The sequence below is a fragment of the Myotis lucifugus genome, unplaced genomic scaffold (genome assembly GCF_000147115.1).
Source record: "Myotis lucifugus unplaced genomic scaffold, Myoluc2.0 scaffold_28, whole genome shotgun sequence".
Taxonomy (NCBI): domain Eukaryota; kingdom Metazoa; phylum Chordata; class Mammalia; order Chiroptera; family Vespertilionidae; genus Myotis; species Myotis lucifugus.
In genome coordinates this window covers 2,996,078-3,015,060 of record NW_005871076.1, presented here as the reverse complement: position 1 = coordinate 3,015,060, position 18,983 = coordinate 2,996,078, and the positions used below count along the sequence as shown (strand labels likewise).

The window sequence follows — 18,983 nt, the reverse complement described above, 5'->3', positions numbered from 1 at the left end:
CCAACCCCCTGATGGGCCCTGCTCTGTGCGTGACAGGGGGTGGCGCCGCAACCACCCCATCGACCCTGCCTTGAGTGTGACGGGGCGGTGCCCCAACCCCCCAATCAGCCCTACCCTGAGCGTGACTGAGGGTGGTATCGCAACCTCCCGATCCGCCCTGCTCTGTGCATGACAGGGGGCGGCGCCCCAACTCCCCAATCGGCCCTGCTCTGAGCCTGACCAGGGGCTGCACCTAGGGATTGGGCCTGCCCTCTACCACCTGGGAGCAGGCCTAAGCCAGCAGGTCATTATCTCCTGAGGGGTCCCAGACTGCGAGAGGGCACAGGCCGGGCTGAGGGACCGCCCCCCCCCCCCCCGAGTGCACAAATTTTTGTGCACTGGGCCCCTAGTGGTTAATAAAGAGATATAGAAATCAAATGACTTTTTTGAAGAGATTATCTTCTTTTTATCCAAAATTTTGGGCCTCCTTCCAACCACCTCCTTCAAATATAATAAATCAGGTATGGGAGAAGTTTGTTATGTCTGATAAAAATGAACTTGTATAGAGGGGAGATAATTGAACTGCAGTTAAAAATATGGTTTCTAAAGACAAAGCACTTGGATTAAAATATGCTACCTCTTACTCGCCGTGTGACCTTGAACAAATATGCTTCCTCTTACTCCTGTGCTTAACCTCTCTAGGCTTATTTTAAAAAAATACTTTCAGTATAGTCTAACTGCTGTAACAAACAACCCCCAAATATCAGTAAAAGTTGATCTCTTGCTCACATAGCAGTTCACTGCAGGCATCTTGTATAGTGAGGGATTCAGTAACCCAGGTTCCTCCCATCGTGTAGCTCTGCCTCTGCTCTGCAGATCACTGCAATAGACAGCTGGGGGAAGCACGAGAGAACATAGGAGATTGGGTAAGTTTATATGGGCCAAGCCTAGATGATGCTTTCCATATTTTCTTCTACATTCCATTGGCCAGAATTCACATGGCCACATCTAATTGCAAGGGAGGCTGGGAAAGCAACCGAACCATATACTCAGAGAAGAGGGAAGCAAGTTTGGTGACCATCTAGCCAGTGTGCCACAGTCCTTCCATTGGTTTGTCCTGTGGATTAAATAAGATGATTTATTAAAGGATTTAACCAAGAATCTGGTGGGTGGTAAGGTCCAGTAGGTATAAACCATTGTTTTGAGCAGTCTCAATAGAATTCTCTGAAAATAGAGCTCAAGTCCATCCCTGGATGTCACATGTGCCCTTCTCCCAAAATAGTGCATTTTATAACTTAATCTTTTCTTAAATAAAATAATATTAAATGGTAAGGAGTAAGCAATTTGATTATGTTTCATGTCCCTAAAAGGAAAAAAAAAAGCTTATAGCAGGAAGTATCTCATGGTGTTTGAACTGTAGCTGTTTTTTAGGGTCCTTGGGCAAACCAGAAAACATATTTGAAAGCACAACAGAAAAAAGCACCGGATACTGCTAATAACAATATTGAAACTTGTGTAGACAAGCAGCTATCCTGCCTTGAGCACAAAATCTAGAAATAGAAATGAAATGTGAAATGCATGGCCAGGCCTGCAAGTATATGGGCAAGAACTGGTGAGGAGACTCATCTAGTTGGCTGAATTGTACATTTCGTGACTCTCTGCTGTGGACTGTGAGGTGGTTTTAAGAGGATCACAGTGCTTAGTTCTATGTTCTTTTGCATTAGTTAAGCCAGAGAGTGGGATGAATCATAGTGAGGTCCATGTTCCTGTGGGAGCTGTGAAGGAGTGTGAGGGAGAACATTCCTGGGTGAAGGCTGTACCAGAGTGTATGTCCCCAGTCCTGAGGGAGCTAATATACGCCCTTAATAGAGGTTTTTACTTTCAGACCCATGATGTATACGTGCATTATTCCAGGGAGAACATCCTTAATATTCATCAGGTTTGCCTTCCTGGTAAAAACAACTTAGAGTAAGGCAGCTTGGCTCCTTTTTAAATGTAGCTTCAGGCCTGGTATGGTATAAAGTGAGCAGCTGCTGCCTTGGCCTCCTTTGGAAGCCTGTGATGTTTACCTCACAGGAATCCTAAGCATCCATGGCCATACTCTGGCCTCTGACTTTCAGGAGACAAGGCTTTGAATCTCCTGCCAACAAAACTGAACTTCAGCCATCAAATCCAGAGCATTTTTATGTCCTTCCATGAACATTGTCAGAGACTTTAATTTATATAAAATTCATACCATTTAAATCTTAGATAGCAATATTTAATGAGCATTCCCTTGGCCTTGGCCATAACATACATTCACAAAGGTTCTGGAGTGACTAATTTTCCAACCGTAGTGTCAGAAGTTGGCCAGAATCCTGAAACCACACTTGAAGAAATGCTTTTCAACAGCACTTTTTCATCCCTTCCCCCAACAAGAAGCGTATGATAGCATATGCCCTCTTGCTTGAAACAAGCCCTAATACAGATATTAAGTGATATCCGCCATAGTTACTGGCATAATATTCTCTCATTTAGTAAGACTATTTTACATACGGTATTTGCTTTGTGCCTTGGAATAAAATTGGGAGGGATCCAGGAATAAGTAGAAAACAGTAGTGAAAGAGAATGTAGAAACCCAGACATGTAGGCATGGGAGAGGGAGAGGGAGATGGCGACGGAGAGGGAGAGAATTATAAGATGCCTATTTCAGTTGTTCATCGCTACATAACAAATCATGTCCAAGACTGTGACTTAAAACAGTAGTGATTCCCACCCTCCCCGCCCCGACAATTCTGAGAGGGCTTAGGTGTGCCCATATGGTATCAGCTGGGATTGTTTGACTGAGACTAGAGGATCCAGGATGGCCTTACTCCATATGTCCGGGACCTTGGTAGTGGCTATTGGCTGGGACATCTTGATCCTCCTCCACAGAGCCTCTCTTCTCGCCGTGTGATCTCTCATTGTGCAGTAGTCTAGGCCAGACTTCCAAGAGAGCAAGCAAACACAGAAGGGTCAAGGCTTATCAAAGCCTAAGCCTAGAACAGAGTGTTACTTCAGTCACTTTGACATTTTAAAAAGAAGGCCAGGGGATACATGCTAGCTAGAAAATTCAGATTATTTACTCACTAAAATATTTTTTTAAGAGAAGGAAAAGGGCTTGTATTTTAACAACTAAAGCATATAGTATTCTCTTTCCCTCCCTCCATCCCTCCTTCCTACTTTACTCTCCCCTCTTGTTTACTAAGGACTAACACTGGACATTTAGCTCCAAGGGTTAGAAATGAGGATGTGCCTAGGATGAGTTTTGTTGTCACTGGCACATCCTATACATCCTCCAGACAGCACATGCTCTGCGTCCAGAAACATCCCCTGCTGAGCATGTCTTTTCACAGAGAACCCACCTGCACCTCCTTCCTTGGAGCCTTATTGATGTGTTTCACACAGACCTTCAGTGAGGTCACATTCAGCACACTAACTACATGCCCTGTCAGCAATGCTCCAGAAATCATCCTTCACCTCCCCAACTGACCAGGCAAGGGGTGCAATGTATGGAACAATTGTAGGAAATACTAGTAAATGCCCCAGTGTAAGCAGAGGCACAGAGGAAAAAGCCAAGAGATAGGATATTATATTTGGGGCTCATGATGCTTTTTCTTTTTGCATGTTGGTAGTACATCCTGATTTATTTACTTAGTTGAAGATAATGGATATTTTTAATATACACAGACTAGAAGTAATACTATTCATGACAGTAATGGCTAACTTTTACTGATAGCTTATTGTTCTCAAGATATTGTGCTAAGCAGCTTTATATCCATATCATTTCATTTTCATAGCAACACTATAAAGTCAATATTTTTATCTCTATTTTACAAATTGTGAACCTGAAGTACAGAGAGTTTAAAAAACAGCTTGTTAGGATAGGAACAAGGAACTGCTTTAACAGGCCAAGCTATTAAAATCTATTTTAGTTCATCTCTACTTAATACAATAAATGTTTATTGAACATCCACTATTTGTCAAATATAAATAAGATGAAACCTTTTTCTCCAAGGGTCTCCTGTTTTATCAGGGTATAACTAGCCATAATACAGGGTGCTAAGTGACATTCAGTAAGATGAATAAAGTATATGGCACCCTGAGGAGAAATATTTAATTCTGCTTGTGTGGACTCTGACACACAAAAAGACATTTTCTAGGCAGAGAAAGAGTGGCCACAGGAACCGTCCTGAGGAACATTAATCAGTTAATCAACATGCATCAGTTTGTGTGTATTAAAATGATGTGGCTATGAAAGAACTGTAGGTTATATGTTAACAAGGAGTGGGAGATAATGCCAGGCAGTTGGATTTAGCCGTTGGTCAAGGATCTTGAAAGGTAGGAAGTGGGATCCTGAAAGCCTGAAAAATGGGAGCTGTCAGAGGTTTCCAAGTAGAGGAGATGATTACATCAGCATTTTAGAAAGACATCCTAGGAATCTGAACAAAATGACTCTGATCCTTGAGATCAAAATCACTCCTTGACTCAATAAATAGCAAACAATACAGTTGACCATACTGTTGTAAACTTGTGACTATGTATAAAATGTCTTACTCAGAGAGTATAACCTTTGACCTATAGCCTTTACTTAATTTAGGGCAGAGATAGATCCAAATGGTTCTCCTGGCCAGACTTCCCAAAGGAAAATACCAGGTCATGGCAGCATTTCCCCTCAGTGACTCCTATCTTGGACTGTACTTGGATTATGAGAGCTTTATACTGGTGGTCAGGATTCAGAGTTGAAAGTTCAAAGTGCAAAGATTTTGGCTGTTTCCATACTTGTTTTAAGATAATGATCAATAATTGAAAATTTCTCTTTCTGTATGGACAACTTTGTCTTAAAAAATCAAGTAGGCCAAATACTTGGACTTATAGTGGAAGTTACCAATATTTATATTCTTCTACTTAAGATTTAAAAAAATATATTGAATGCTATATTGCCCAATATACCCAAAGCCCAGAAATGCTGCTATTTCTTATAAAAGCTTTTCCTTTTATAATAGTAATCTTGCCAAAGATTCTGAAAAATTTAGATGTCTAGGAAGGACAAGAAAACAAATGGCCTCTTTTTATAGTTTTGGTGAAGCATGAAATCTCAGGTTAATATATGTGTGTATCTCTTACATCTTCCTGTTAAATTCCACCATATCATAGTATGATTGGACCCACTTGTTTTGTAACAGTTCACAATACTTCTTTTGGCTGTGATATCCAAAAGGGTTTCTGCACATGAAGCAAGATATGGTATTCTTACGTGCCCACATACCATATGCTTCTATCAGTATGGTCCCTTTAATGCCTGTTGGTGTTTTACAAAATAAATTATCATGATCTTTTCCAAGTCTAACCCTTTGCTTTGGAAGGGCTAGGGTTGTTGATCTTTGAGCTGTTAATTCTTAGAAATGCCCAAAGATCAGTGCCCCTTTAAAACATATGTTAACTTTTAATCTTATATATCAAGAAGACCTAACAACTATGGAACACCCCACTTAACACTTAGGATAAGCACCAAATCCTAAACAACCTTGCATTCCCAATCAAATGGTAGTATTTTTCAATGCAATTGTTGTGATAGAGTTGATTGGGGCCCACCAGACTTCCTTGATCTGTTGGCAGTACTGAAATCCATTTCACAAGTGCTGTAGTTTATGTACAAAATGTACATCAATTAATAAAATGCAATTAATTTGAACAATTTCTGGCAACCCACAACCCGGGTATGTGCCCTGACCGGGAATTAAACCCACCTTTTGGTGTAGGGGACCATGCTCTAACCAACTGATCCACACCAGCTAGGGCTTTACTTTTTTTAGTTTTTATTGCCTTTTCTTCCATTGGTTTCTGAGTGAACTCTTTTTGGTCCTCTCCATGTTAGGTTTAGAGGTAATCTAGATTTACTTGTATGCTGGGCTGGAATGCTTCTGTCCTAGGCCTGTTTCCCCTTTTAAGTGTCATGTGCTGTGCAAGTTGCTCTTCATGAATGTGATAAGGCTGTGCATCTGAGCATGTATGTTCCCTTCAATAAGCCCTAGATAACAGATCATTGTTTGAACTGTGAAGCTCCTTTAATGTTACTCAAATAAAGGTGGAGTTTTGTTGTTTTTTATCCTATTCTCTGTCAACAAAGATAACAGGACATAGAGTCTTTCTGGTGCTAGGGACAATCACAGCATCCCATGGATTACCCAGGCCATTAACCAAATGGCACTGGTTCCTTCTGAGGGATTTTTAATAAAACTCCCTCAAATTGTTGATCCTTCTGCCAAAATGCTGATATCAACAGGACATTGGACTTCCAACTGTCCCTAAAAACCCTCTGTGTAGCTGCAGCCTCTGCACTTGGCTTCTTAACTGTAGCAATAAGTGAGCCCTGCTGAGACTGGCTTAGCTTCCAGAGGGAAGGCACTGGGGTTGTGGCTCTCGTGCCCTGCGCAGTTTCCCTCCACAATCTGTCATGAGAAAGAGCAGTGTGTGAGCCCTGCTCAGTAGGTCTAGCCCTCAACTCCCAAAGCAGACACTCCAGGTTAAACAAGCCTATGCTTGTTATTACTCGTTATTACTCGGGACCCCGATGCATTAGTGTCTCAAGAAAATGCCTAGTCTCTTCTCTCAGAGAAGCCGTTCTGTTTTGCTCTTTAATCCCAGGCCTCTGTTGTTGATTTATTGCCTCAGAACTACTTCGCAGTTATAGACCAAGAACTCTTCATCATGACCTAATTTTCCTCCCATAAAAATCACAGCACATAATAAAGAGTGTGCCTCACACATTATAGGGAGGTTCTCATCCTTGTAAATTGCAGGGGCATGTGACGGATGGGATTAGAAGAGGTGTAAAATGTGTATGAGACATGTGGAGAACAAATTCCACAAATGTCAGTGGTCTACATTGTCAAGATGGGCTTGAGGGGGAAGCCTGTGAAATTTGAATTTTGTAAGCAGCACAAGGGAAAAAGAACATCAAATTCTAACATTGCTGTAAGCAGTTACGATCGATGTTTTGCAAAGAGCAGTAATTAAATTTGCACTTATAAATTAAATCCTCATGTCCCGACTGCAAATAATTCATTGTTGAGTCTCCAGTTATTTCCCTACTTAGACTTTTTATTGAATGCAATAATGTCTTTTTAACACTGAGCGTCAAATTGTGTTAGGCGCTTCAGTCCTCACCACAGTCCTGGGTTTTTATAGATGAGGCATCTGAAGGTCAGTTCTGTAACTTCCTCAAAGTCACAGAGCTAGTAAATGATAAAATGAGATCCGTCAGACACTAAAATCATGTGATCTTTTTTGTTTTGTCTTCTGACTCTCAAAATAATAGTCGATATAAAGACCACTAGTGGTTAAGATACACAAAGTCAAGCTAAGTCTATTCAGCTGTACTCATCTGTGTGACCTTGGACTAATCAGTTACTCTGAGTCTCAGTTTCCTCACCTACCAGATGGCAAGAATAATAGTACCTCCCTTGTAGGGTTGTTGTGAGTAAAATAATAAGATAACCCGTGTAAATAACTTAAGATGATAAGCACTCTAATGATCTTGGTTCTTTTTATTATCTTTTATACCACCCTCGCCTCCTGCTGATCTCTGCCCAGTTCTGTGCTAAGCATTTTATGTGCATTATCATTTCAATTGCTCTTCACGGCAGGTGTTAGATCCCCATTTTCAAGAGTTCCAAAGTTTGTCTAGCTCCAAAGCCTGTTTGCTTTCTACCCATATAATGACTGCAGTTTCCTAGTCTATATTTTTGTGGTGATATGACAGTGATGGTGAGGTCTTTGTAGCTGTGGTTGTTGCCCACTGAGTAGGCAGAACCAGGACTCAGCCCCAGTCAGTCTGACTGCAGAGGCCCAGCCACACTTGGCCACTCTGCTGCAAGGCTTAGAATTTATGGTTCTGCTAATTCCATATATAGGAAGTTTGAAATTGGGGTACTTGGAAGAGTTATCCAGAGTTGTATTTTTATTTTACAGTCTTATTCCCCAGTAGCTTCCAGAAGGCTTACAGTCTTCCTAATAACTTATTTCTAAGGCATTCCTGAGTAAGTCAGAATTAGTTCGTAAGTTTGGGCAGAATTAACAAGGGCCTTGTGGCATAGCACAACTCTCCCTCCCCTTTTGTGTTAACTTGGAAAGGCCCTGTGAAATGAGTAGGTTGTTCCAGCCATGTGATAGAGCTTCATAAATCCATTTCTCATAGATTATATAAGCTTTCCCATCCATCACTCATTGGTACTGTTATTCTTCCGGAAAGAATGAAGGGAACTTCATTTCATTCTCTTGAAAGTATCTCTTCTAAACAAAATAGGATTGGAATAACCAACAAAATTGTGAATAAGTCAGTTTCCCATCAGAATTCCAACTGGAGCTTTTAGTACGGAGGCCACACTCTTGGCCTGGCTAGAAGGTGGCCAGACAAGGAGCAGCTTTTGAACAACTTTATGTATTCAAGTTTCAGGGTTAAATGAGCAACAGTAATTTGGGGAATGATTTCTCAGACTCTTTGATGAAGGTTCATGTCATCTGCTCTGATGTAGTCTGATTTACAAAATGCCCTTGCACTTGGGAAAACTTGTTACGACAGTGGTGATAGTCTGATGTCTGACCCTTTACACCCTGCAGCGTGCTCACTTGCACACCATTGCACTTGAGCCTGAGTATGGCCCTATCATCTGAGGCTAGGGCCTGGCTCACGGTGAAGAGAACTGGCCTTCAGGATGGTAACACTCCCCCCAGTGAAAATCTCCTTCTAGAGTGTATTCTAATATGCTCTTAGACCAGGGGTGGGGAACATCTGGCCCAAGGGCCGCATAAGGCCCGAGAAATCATTTGGTCTGGCCCTTCCAAGGCATTAGGGGTGAGTTAATTAAATGTTTGACCAAATATAGTAGGTTGATTTTCAAGTTGATAATTTTGTATGGCCCATAAATTATATTATAAATATCCAAATGGCCCTTGCCATAAAAAAGGTTCCCCACTCCTGACTTAGACGAAACAGCCAATGAAATATTATGTTCTCCTGTCTCACCCTGCATGGATGTGTATAAGCACAATTTTTCAGGCGTCTGTCTAAATCCACGGTCCTTCCTTACAATTTACTCTCCTTTGTTTCTCTAGCATTTACTACAGTTTTAGGAAAAGGCAAGTGCTCACATTTTTGGTTACAGTTGAAATTTAACTGTTCCCATTGTAGTTGGTGGGGATCTCATTCTCAGTAACTTGTTAAGAAAGAGAGACAAAACCTGGGGGACACCAAGCATAACAGGACAGAGGCCTATCACTAAGTTTGAATTCATTTAAAATGTTTTTAGGTAGGAATTGCTGTATGTGCTGTACTCGAGGCCAGAGGCAGAAGGGTTCTAAGAGACACCATTATTTGTTGAAATACATCCTTGTGGGTTTGGAGCCTCTGGCCTCTATAGTCAGGACTGGCTAGAAAAGCTGAGCTGAATGAATAATGACTGCTGAGGACATGGAAAGTGAAGGTGTTAGTTACTTCAGCCCCAGGTTCCTGCCCTGGCCTCTCCTCTGCTTAGCTGTGCTGGTCGGGAAATCTCTCATTGTGGAATGCTCAGCCTGTTTGCTGTGTTGAGTTGACCGGGCAGATGTGAACACTCATCTAAAGGAACAGTGTTTAAATATCAATGATAACGGTGCATGGGCAGGTTGTCACCCAGGAGCAGCCATGGTTCAGCTTATTTTGGGGATCAAAGTAAAGGGAAGAGAAAGCTTCTTAGAGGTTGTGGTCCTTGAGCTCAACAACAACCATAGTTTCTCGTTTCTTCCCCTGCAGACACCCAAAAAGAGACTGGAGACATGTATAGCACTAGTACTTATTTTTAGGGATGCCAACTCCTCTGGAAGCCAAATGATCTCAGTTGTTTTTGCGTGAAGTCCCCTTCTCCCCTTACTCCCTTGCCCCAGTTGAACTTAGCTATGTTGTGATTCGGTTTATTTTGTTGAAAATTCAGTCCCCTGGGGAAAATATGATAATGCTGTTTTCAGACAGCTGTGTTTGGGAATGAGATGGACTGAACCAGCTGGCTGGCATCATTGGAGCCCAAGGACCTGCCAACCCATGGAGAGCAGCTGTTTGAGATGAAATTCTTATCATTCTTATGACTTTGTTTCCTATATTATCAGCTTCTTAGTTCTTCTAAATGCACACATGAAGGAGAGAAAGCCATGACAAAGACTCTGATATGTTTAGGGCCACCCATAGTTTAAGGGACTGGGCCACCATCATCATCCTCTTATTATTCATGACTGTCGGAAAAGAGAAAATCCAGAAGGAGGCTAGCTCTAAAGAGGAAGTGACAATAATGAGAGGATCAATATTTATTGATTTAATATAGTCGGGGTGTTAGAAGATTGTTTAATGAAGGAGGAAATGTCACAATGTAATGTTGAATGAAATGTATAGGATACAAAACAGTCTAAAGAGTATAATCGTCATTATGGAAAAGTATTCTTTAACATTAAGTGAGCTAACCAATACAAAGCACTTAACCTGGTGCCTGGCAAGGCAAAGACTCAACAAATCACAGCTACTGGATGCAAACTCTAACCACAGGCAACATGTGCCTGGCGTAAAGTAGATGCTTGAAAGATCTTTCTTGATTGCATGAATTAGTGCTGCTATTATTATTTTATGCATTGAAAAATGAATCTGGAAATTCTAAGGACATGGGTTTCTATGTGGTCATCTGAAGTTATATCTGATTGTGGCAGCTTAACCTCTCTGCCCCAGTTCTTCATTATAAATGGTGAGGAGAGTACTTATTGCTCAGGTCACTGAGCACTGAATGAGCCGCCCGTGAAACACATGCAGTGGCAGGTCCCTAGGGAACCAACATTGAATGGTGGCTACTGTAATCAAGCTAACTAACCATATAAGTGGTATGTATTATAATAATTCTGCTGTCCTTGTGTCTGTAAAAAAAAAGATGAGAGTTGTCATGATTTTGTCTAACATTTTCTTCTCATTTTTTACCTTGGACTTTTTTTTTTTTAAATAAAAGCTTAAATGTTTACAAGAAAATAAAACTCAAAAGCTAATAGTGGTTATCCTAGAATTGGGAGAGTTTTTCTGTTTTCTTCTTGATGCTTTTTTCAAATTGCCTGTAGTATTTATATGTTTCTTTTATCATCACAAGGAAAAACAACAAGTCCCCCCCCCATTATAAATCAGAAAAAAAAATTGCTCAGCATCAAAGATAACACTAGAAAGGATACCCCCCCCCCGAAGATGACTGAGGACAGATGAAGAAATGATGCCCAGTGTACACTGGAGTTCTGTTTGGAGTGTTATTTAAATGCATATTTCACACTCTGATTATGCACAAAGGTGGTCACAAAACTTGAAGCCTTGTTAATAGCCAATGGCTTAGATTTAGCACAGATTTTTCCCATGTCCCCTGGAGAGAAGAATAGGAGAAGGGGTTAGAGATGGAAGTAAATGGTTACCAAGCTCTGGGATACACTTCCCAACAAGAAGGTTTAACCCACTTCCTAGAGATGATTAAAATGAAGTCCTGAGCAAACAGTGGTGGTCTTCTCAAGGTTTGTTGCTGATTCTTAGACATCACCACCCGCCTTTGTACTGGTTCTGCTTTCTCCCCAGTTCACGGCAGCCTGTAACCGTCCTGTGCAATTATGCTTGCAGATATTTAACACTGTGCCTGAAATGCCTCTCACCAATGCCCAGCTGCACCTGTCTCGGAAGAAGAGTGGTGACTCCAAGCCCCCATCCTGCAGCGAGAGGCCCCTGACGCTCTTCCATGCTATGCAGTCGACAGAGAAACGTGAGTCCTGTGCTCAGGGCTAGTGTGATGCCCCAGGGACATCCCTTGCCGCCTCTGCCTCCGGCTGCTCGGGGGCCACACCTCTGGCCTCTCTGTGGGCCTCTGCCTTTTGTGTCCTTGAGGACTGTGTTGCACTGTGCCATCCAAGGTGCCACGGTAAATGCTGTGGAGAGCTGTAATTATTATCACTACAAGGACAAAACACAAAGTGGAATAATGACCTGTTTTGCCTTGAAGAGAAGAGGCTCCTTATCAGGATTGGCATCTTTCTCTTCCTTTGTTACAAAAATGAGTTTTAGTAGCTCCTCGCATTTTAAAAGTGATGGCTTTCATTATCATAACGCCTGAAAACAAATCTTCACCACCCCTCCACCCCAAACATCATGCATTTAAAGATGTCACAGTATCCCATAATACGGCTGTACCTTGGTGTATTTAGTACCATTTGGGTGTTTCATGTATTTTGCATTTATGAATAAAGCTACTGTTATGATCTTTGTAGCTAAATCTATTCATAGTCATGATCATTTTCTTAAGATCAATTCCTGGAAAGATTTCTAGGTCAGTGGATATGCACAATTTTAGGGCTTTGACCCTGTACCTGGATTGGCTTCCCTTCGAATGATAATCTGTGTTCCTCTTGACTGCCTAGTTTGGCTCATTCTCACTGTGGTGTCCACATGGCCTGGGTTCCTCCACATGTACCAGCAAAGGCTTGGAAAAGGCCTGGCCACACCCACATCTGCCACAAACAAGACTGTGAGGTGATGTGCTTCTCGGGTTTCCAGGAGAGCCATGGTCACCTCATGTTTTGTACAAACGTGTACAGTGCAGATTGGGACAGATCAGACAGTGCTGGTAAATGCTGCTACGCTTTCCATAGTGCCGAGGTTATGATGAGACTGAAGCAAAAGCAGCTCTGGGGCCAGCCTAGAAGCATACTCTGGGAGCATGTAGGAAAAAGATGGAGATCAGGAGAAAATCAATTAGATCCTTGCCCATGATTAATTTTATCTCACAGGCAGGGGATGAAAGTTAAGGATGTGTGAAAGCAGACCTGCCTAAGCTGCAGAGCCAACTGCTGGCCCTGTCTGCAGATGGCGAACAGAGGGTGGGAGACGGGAAGAGGGTGAAGCAATACCTCTTTCCTCCAAATGTTAGTAAATGCTCCCTGAAAACAAGACCAAAATCTCCATATGCTTGAATATTCGTGGGGTGTTTCGCTTTCCCCCCATTTCTCAGAGAAGAAACATTTCAAAAGAAACATTTTCATTGAAAAGTATATAGATGTGTGTAGGTGAATATTCTTTTTAGTAATCTGTTTCAGAATCCCCCCTTTTTTCTGGGAAATTAGAATGGCTCTCCTGGCTTAGAGAGGACAATAGGAGGAGTTGGGTGAGTTGATGCTGAGGAAGACTGGGCCAGGAGCTGGAAGGTTCTACTGGCACTCGCCCCTCCTAGGTTGTAATCTGGCCACCCATCAGGGTTAGATGAACAGGTGACAACGCACAATAAAGTCTTCACACACCTTACACTTCCCTTTGTCTGGTCTATGGACAGAGACAGAAGACTGATTTATCAAAGCTCTTTGCTGAGTTTACTCTTTGGAATTCAAATATAGATAAAGATCCCACAGCTGATTTGTGGGGGAAATTGCATTTCCATAATGTGTATTCCATAATAATAATTGTATATTCAGTAATGACAATGTTTTTCAGTGTGAGGCCTCTTTCTATACCTAGCTCCCTACTTCCCAAACCTGAATCATTTGCATAAACCTTCATTCACTCTTTGTGCCACAGCCACATAACTCATTCACTGTTGTTTAGTACATGTCTTTACATCAACTTTAAATCAACTCACTTCTTTACATGGCCTATTCCTACTCAGTAAAAGCTCCAAAAACATAAGTTTGATGGTCTCACTGTTCTGTTCCCTAATATATAGGAAAATAAATATGTAACCATTAAGATAAAGAATGTTCATTCACATCCAACCCCAGAATCGTCTTGTGTTCTGCCCGTGGAGTATGTACCACAGTTTGTAGTCCATAGACTTTGCTCTAAAATTTTGACTGATTCAGATTCTTCCTGTTAATGTAAATATAAAAAGTCACATTTCTTTTGTCCACTTGACTAGAGTTGGGTTCAGATATTATTAGTTGGTTGTTTATATCACTGTAGGCACTCGGTGATATAAACATGCTGTGCATGGTTTCATGCTGTGATACCTGTCCAGGTGTGATGTGACCTTACCTTTCTTCAGATTCTTGCCACAGACCATATACCTTGTTAGAGAGATCATGCTTGTGTGGATGGACACACACACACACACACACACACACACACACACACACACAAAACCTCTCCTCTACCTTCAAACTTGGCATATGATTTTTCAGAACCTCATTTCCTCTTCTGTCTGCGTATCTGCCTCTTTTGAATCCAATTATGCCTTTTCTCCTCAGTGATGTACTTGCAGTTTATTATCTCCTCAGTCTTTCATGGGTCAGCCCTCTCTTCAGTCCCTGAAACTCCCAGAGTAGTTCGCTTGGTGCTTCCGTTTGAGAGGCTCCAATTGTTCCCCATCAGCACACGTTTCCCCCCATCTCTCCGCAGGGCCCCTGCTCTGTACAGAAGTTGAAGCCCATCCTTTTCTCTCAGAAGTGACTCTGTGCCAAAGCTTCTGGCCTCAGATTGTCAGCTGCCTCCCTCTTCCTGGAGAGGAGGCTCCTGAGGGTCACCTTGCCAGGTTTTTCAACTGTGCTGCCAGATGAAGGGTAGCAAAGGATATTAGTGTTTAATCTCTAAGTTTCCATGCAGATACACCACACAGCAGACATTGCACTGGTATATTGAGGTGAAAGGCACTGACAAGCAAACTGTACTTTTTAGTTTTCTGAACAAATATAGAAGGTAGAGCCCGGGATTAGAGGAAACAAGCAACCAGGTCTCGTACCTTTTAGATTTCTTCTAAGAAGTTGCAAGGTGACATTTATCACTTATGTTGTCCCAGATTTTTAGTATATCCACCAAGGTGTGGAAATATATTGCTTGGAATACTGGTTCTTATTCTTGGGTGTGCATTTGAGTCATGTAAGGAGCTTGTTAAAAATACAGGTGGCTGGTTTCTCTCTGGTACATTCTGGTACATTCTGGCTCTGCAGCTCAGGCATTTGTATTTTAAAAGCTCCCGGGCAGTGCTGAAGACAGCTACAGTGAAGAAGCACTGGCTTGAGAGAGGGGGCACCATCTTGGTTTCTTGTCTTCTGTCATTACCAGAACATCTCTCTGTCTGTCAGGATTGGGGGCGGCCTGGCGTGGTGATTGAAAGTAGGAGCTCTGTGCCCACCGGCACTGTTTCTGTGCTATCTTGACTCTGAGACCTGGAGTACATTACTTTTCCTGGTCCGAACCGCCATTTTTTTCATCTGTAAAATCCATCACTAGTAATAGCTTTCTTGTAGGGAAATTACCGTGATTAAGTGAAACAGTGCATGTACAGTACTTGACACTGGGCCTAGAACATAGTAAGCACCTAATAAACATTAGCTACGATTACGATGATTATCATCAAGCTATAGCTTTCCCTTACATTTGACTAAGTATCCCCCTCGCCCTCGCGCCCCCCCCCCTACCCCCGCGCCCGGAGGTGCAGATTCCCCAGGAGAGGCCCGTGCAGAAGGGTAATGCAATCTCCCTGGCTCAGCCAGAGCCCGTTTGATGCTTGAGTGCAAATACATCAGCAGCCTGGGATGAGTTGTGCAGTGTTGATGGGGGTGGGAATGGATTCTTGGGCTTTGTTTTACAGGGATCATGTTAACTAGCTGCTGGGATTATAGTTCTGATTAATTATTTTAGTTCAGTTAATTCTTCCTGGACCCTGTCCCAGACAGGCCCAGTGAGAGGTTGAGAACTTAGCTCATATACTTCTCATGTGTGTCTTCCTCGTTGAAAAATCACAGGGAATTCATACTATTCAAAGTCTTACGTAATGCCTTTCTCCGAGCAGGCAGGGCTGCAGCCTGTGCCTTTTCTCAGGCTGCCTCTGCAGGTGATGCGTGCTCTGGACACACCTGCTTGTCTTGGCAGATGATGTGCTTATCCACATGGGTTCCTATTGTCACACAGGCTGTAAGGTGTAATGTGGCTCTTGGCTTAATTATGTGTGGTTACCATGTGTGATTGAAAACCACATAGTTGATGCATCCATTAAAAAATGATGCTGTGGAAAACCCTTGGCAGGGAAGAAGTTCAAGACCAGTAAATGAAAAAAAGCACATGATAGGCTCAGATCGCTGGCACTTTCACTAAGTGAACAAAGTAGATAGCACATTAGTAGATATGATATTATCCCACTTTTTTAAAAGAAAAAGAGTGTGTGTGTGTGTGTGTGTGTGTGTGTGTGTGTGTGTTTCTATGTATAGAAAACCAACTGGATATTGACACACCAAAATATAGGTAGGGTATTTGTATTTCTTGTACTTTCTAAATTGAAGAAGATGCATATTTATTATGCATTGATTCATTTTACCTTATTAAAAGCAAAACCTCCTAATTATACATTTCAGTTACTATCTCAAACCCATTTTTCAATGTGTCATGGTATTAAAAATATGTAAATATATAATTATCTTCTTTCTGATGAGCAATAATATAAGTAGTCGATATGTGGACGCCCTCAGATATTGAGAGACCATAGGTTAAAAGGACAGTGTCTTGACTCAAAAGTAAGTTCTCAGGCAGAAAAGAGGACTAAGTTGTGAGTGGGAGAGTATCCATTTAACTCTCATTTTTCAACTCCCTGTTCAGCATTGATTAGAGGCTCATTCGTACACCTTGGTTTTTGAAATGCTCTTGTTTCAGGTCCTGGTATCCCCATTGTGCCTCATTGCCCCACTGCCTGAACCATTCAGTCCTGGGTCAGCCACAATGATTTCCCCATTCTCTCTTGAAATCCAGTGTTATTGGCATCCTTTCCCTTTGCAAAGTAAAGGGTAGTTCTGAGCGCCATGGGGAGAGAAATTCAGTCCACACAGGACCAAAATCAGTGGTGGTTTTTGCTGAAGACAACCTGCCACAGGTTGTAGCATCATGAACTGTGTCCTGTGGTCAAAACAATTGACCATGATTTGCATGCATCAACTCATTGTTTAGCCTATTCACAGCCCAAATTACATTTTAAGATTATTTTTTAAAACATTGCCCAAACTGTTTTCATGTGTACCAACACATTGTCCAAATTTTTATCATAGGGACTGAGGCTGGGTCAGCGTGAAATCAGACCACCTCAGAATTCGTGTGGCTTGGCACGCCACCAGTATCCAAAGCAAAGTTACAGGGAAACAAAATTGCTTCAGAAAGTGATTCCAAGCTTCCAGTGAACTTGGGTGTTTCCCAGAGGTGGTAAACTCAGAAATTGCAGCGCACTCATCATTTTTTATTGCAAAATTCATTAAGCTGCCACACTATTATCATCCTATCTTGTCAAGATGACACATTGCAGACCTCATTGCAAAACTTTAACAAGCCAGGAGAAAGTACACCTCTCTCCCCACCGCGCACAGGAAAGCCACTGGGTATTTTCCTTTTGCCTTAATATATTTTGCATAAACCCCTGGGTCTCTACAGAACTTCCCTCAGTCTGGCAACTCCCTTTCCTCCCTGTTTGATCATGTGGAGAGAGAGTTACCCACTTCCAGCTCTGCGAGGCATCATGAGCTGCTGTTAAAAAAAAAAGTCAGCTTCCCCCTCCTTTTTGCCAGCGAGGCTCGGACATCCAGAAAGATGAGATGCTAGCCTGTATTCTGAAAGACCTCCATGCATGTTGGGAAATCTCCCCAAAGTGACCTCGAAGGTCTGTGTTTCATATTTCTTCTTCAGCTCTGTGCATCCAGTGGGCCAGACGTGTTCAGGCCTGCTGGGACGTGTGAATTTAGCTTGGCGCTGCGTGTGCGTTCCTGGCCTCGCCTCTGGGTTCTGTGGTAAACAGAGACCCTGCCTCTTGTGTGTGGTGGAGTTGTCATTTAGAGCAAGCAGGAGACACTTGGTAAATATAGAAAGTGAAGTAGCTTAGCTCCCAGATTTCCATGGCAACCCCCAGAACAAGTACAATATCACCAAAATTACTCTGTGGCTTTCTTTTTTTAGTTGCAGTGATTTGGTTGCATACTCATATTTTTCCGCTCCTGATTTATACAAAAAAACATTGCCCCCCTGTAACCAGGACTTTGTTTTTAAGGACATTAGCGGTCCCAGTCGGGACACACCTGAAAAATCCAGTCATACAGAACTGCCTTTTTCTGTTCTAGGAGAACACATTTTGATTGTTTATTGTGGCCTTGTATTTATTATTTAGCTTACACTTATTCGTGGAGCTTTAGCAGACACTATGCACAGACTAAGCAGGAATGGATGAGCCGATGCTGACCGCACGAGTCACTGTGACGGATGCCGGATGTTTTCTGCTTGGGCACATGTGCCCCAGCCCTTGAGTAGTTTGTATTTTTAAGGACCAGCTCCACATCCAGTTTGTCACTCCTTGTAGAACATATGTTCCTGAAACCATCCAATACATTACTCATAGATGTTTACAATTGTTTGAAGATTGCTTTTATCATTTCCTAATTTCTGGGCTCTTGTTTTCAGTGATTACTATGAAGAGAGATTCTTGTTGACAAACACATTTGAGGAAGGCAAGCATTTTCACTGAATTCCACGAGTTTAGGAATACTCCTAACTTGTGGGCATTCTTTCTCTCTTGGTCATTTAAATGGTTCTCTGTGATCTTGTTGATTTGACTCATAACCGGTTGTTGTTTTTCTTTTTCAGTCCAGTAGTTTATAATTTTTTCCTTCAGTAATGTAATTGCCATCAGTCCTTCTTATATGTACCTTCTTATGAAGATGCAGAGCTGGTGTGAATCATCAGTGGCTCCAAGTCCAGCTGTCTCTCGTATTTGAATGATTTGGTTTATTTTATTTTTACTTTTTAGGCTGCCTATTCTCATCATGTTTTTTCTGTCAGGAGCAAGGACTCATTTGTCCACCTGACAAAAATCCTCCTGTTTTGAGTGACATTACTGAATCATTTTCTCTTTATTTTTTTAATTCATTTCAAATGCTTAAGAACTGGTCTCTCTAGAGCAGTGATCGCCAAACTTTCAGACCTCACGGACCGCCAG

The 18,983-nt window shown here is 42.0% G+C and overlaps 1 protein-coding gene across 1 annotated transcript in view; it reads left to right on the top strand.

The window, feature by feature from the left end:
- Nucleotides 1-18,983, top strand: part of ARHGAP26 (Rho GTPase activating protein 26) — a 406,595-nt gene that overhangs the window by 304,747 nt on the left and 82,865 nt on the right. The window contains 1 exon segment of the mRNA XM_006086413.2: nt 11,663-11,801. Coding sequence (XP_006086475.1) covers nt 11,663-11,801 — 139 coding nt within the window.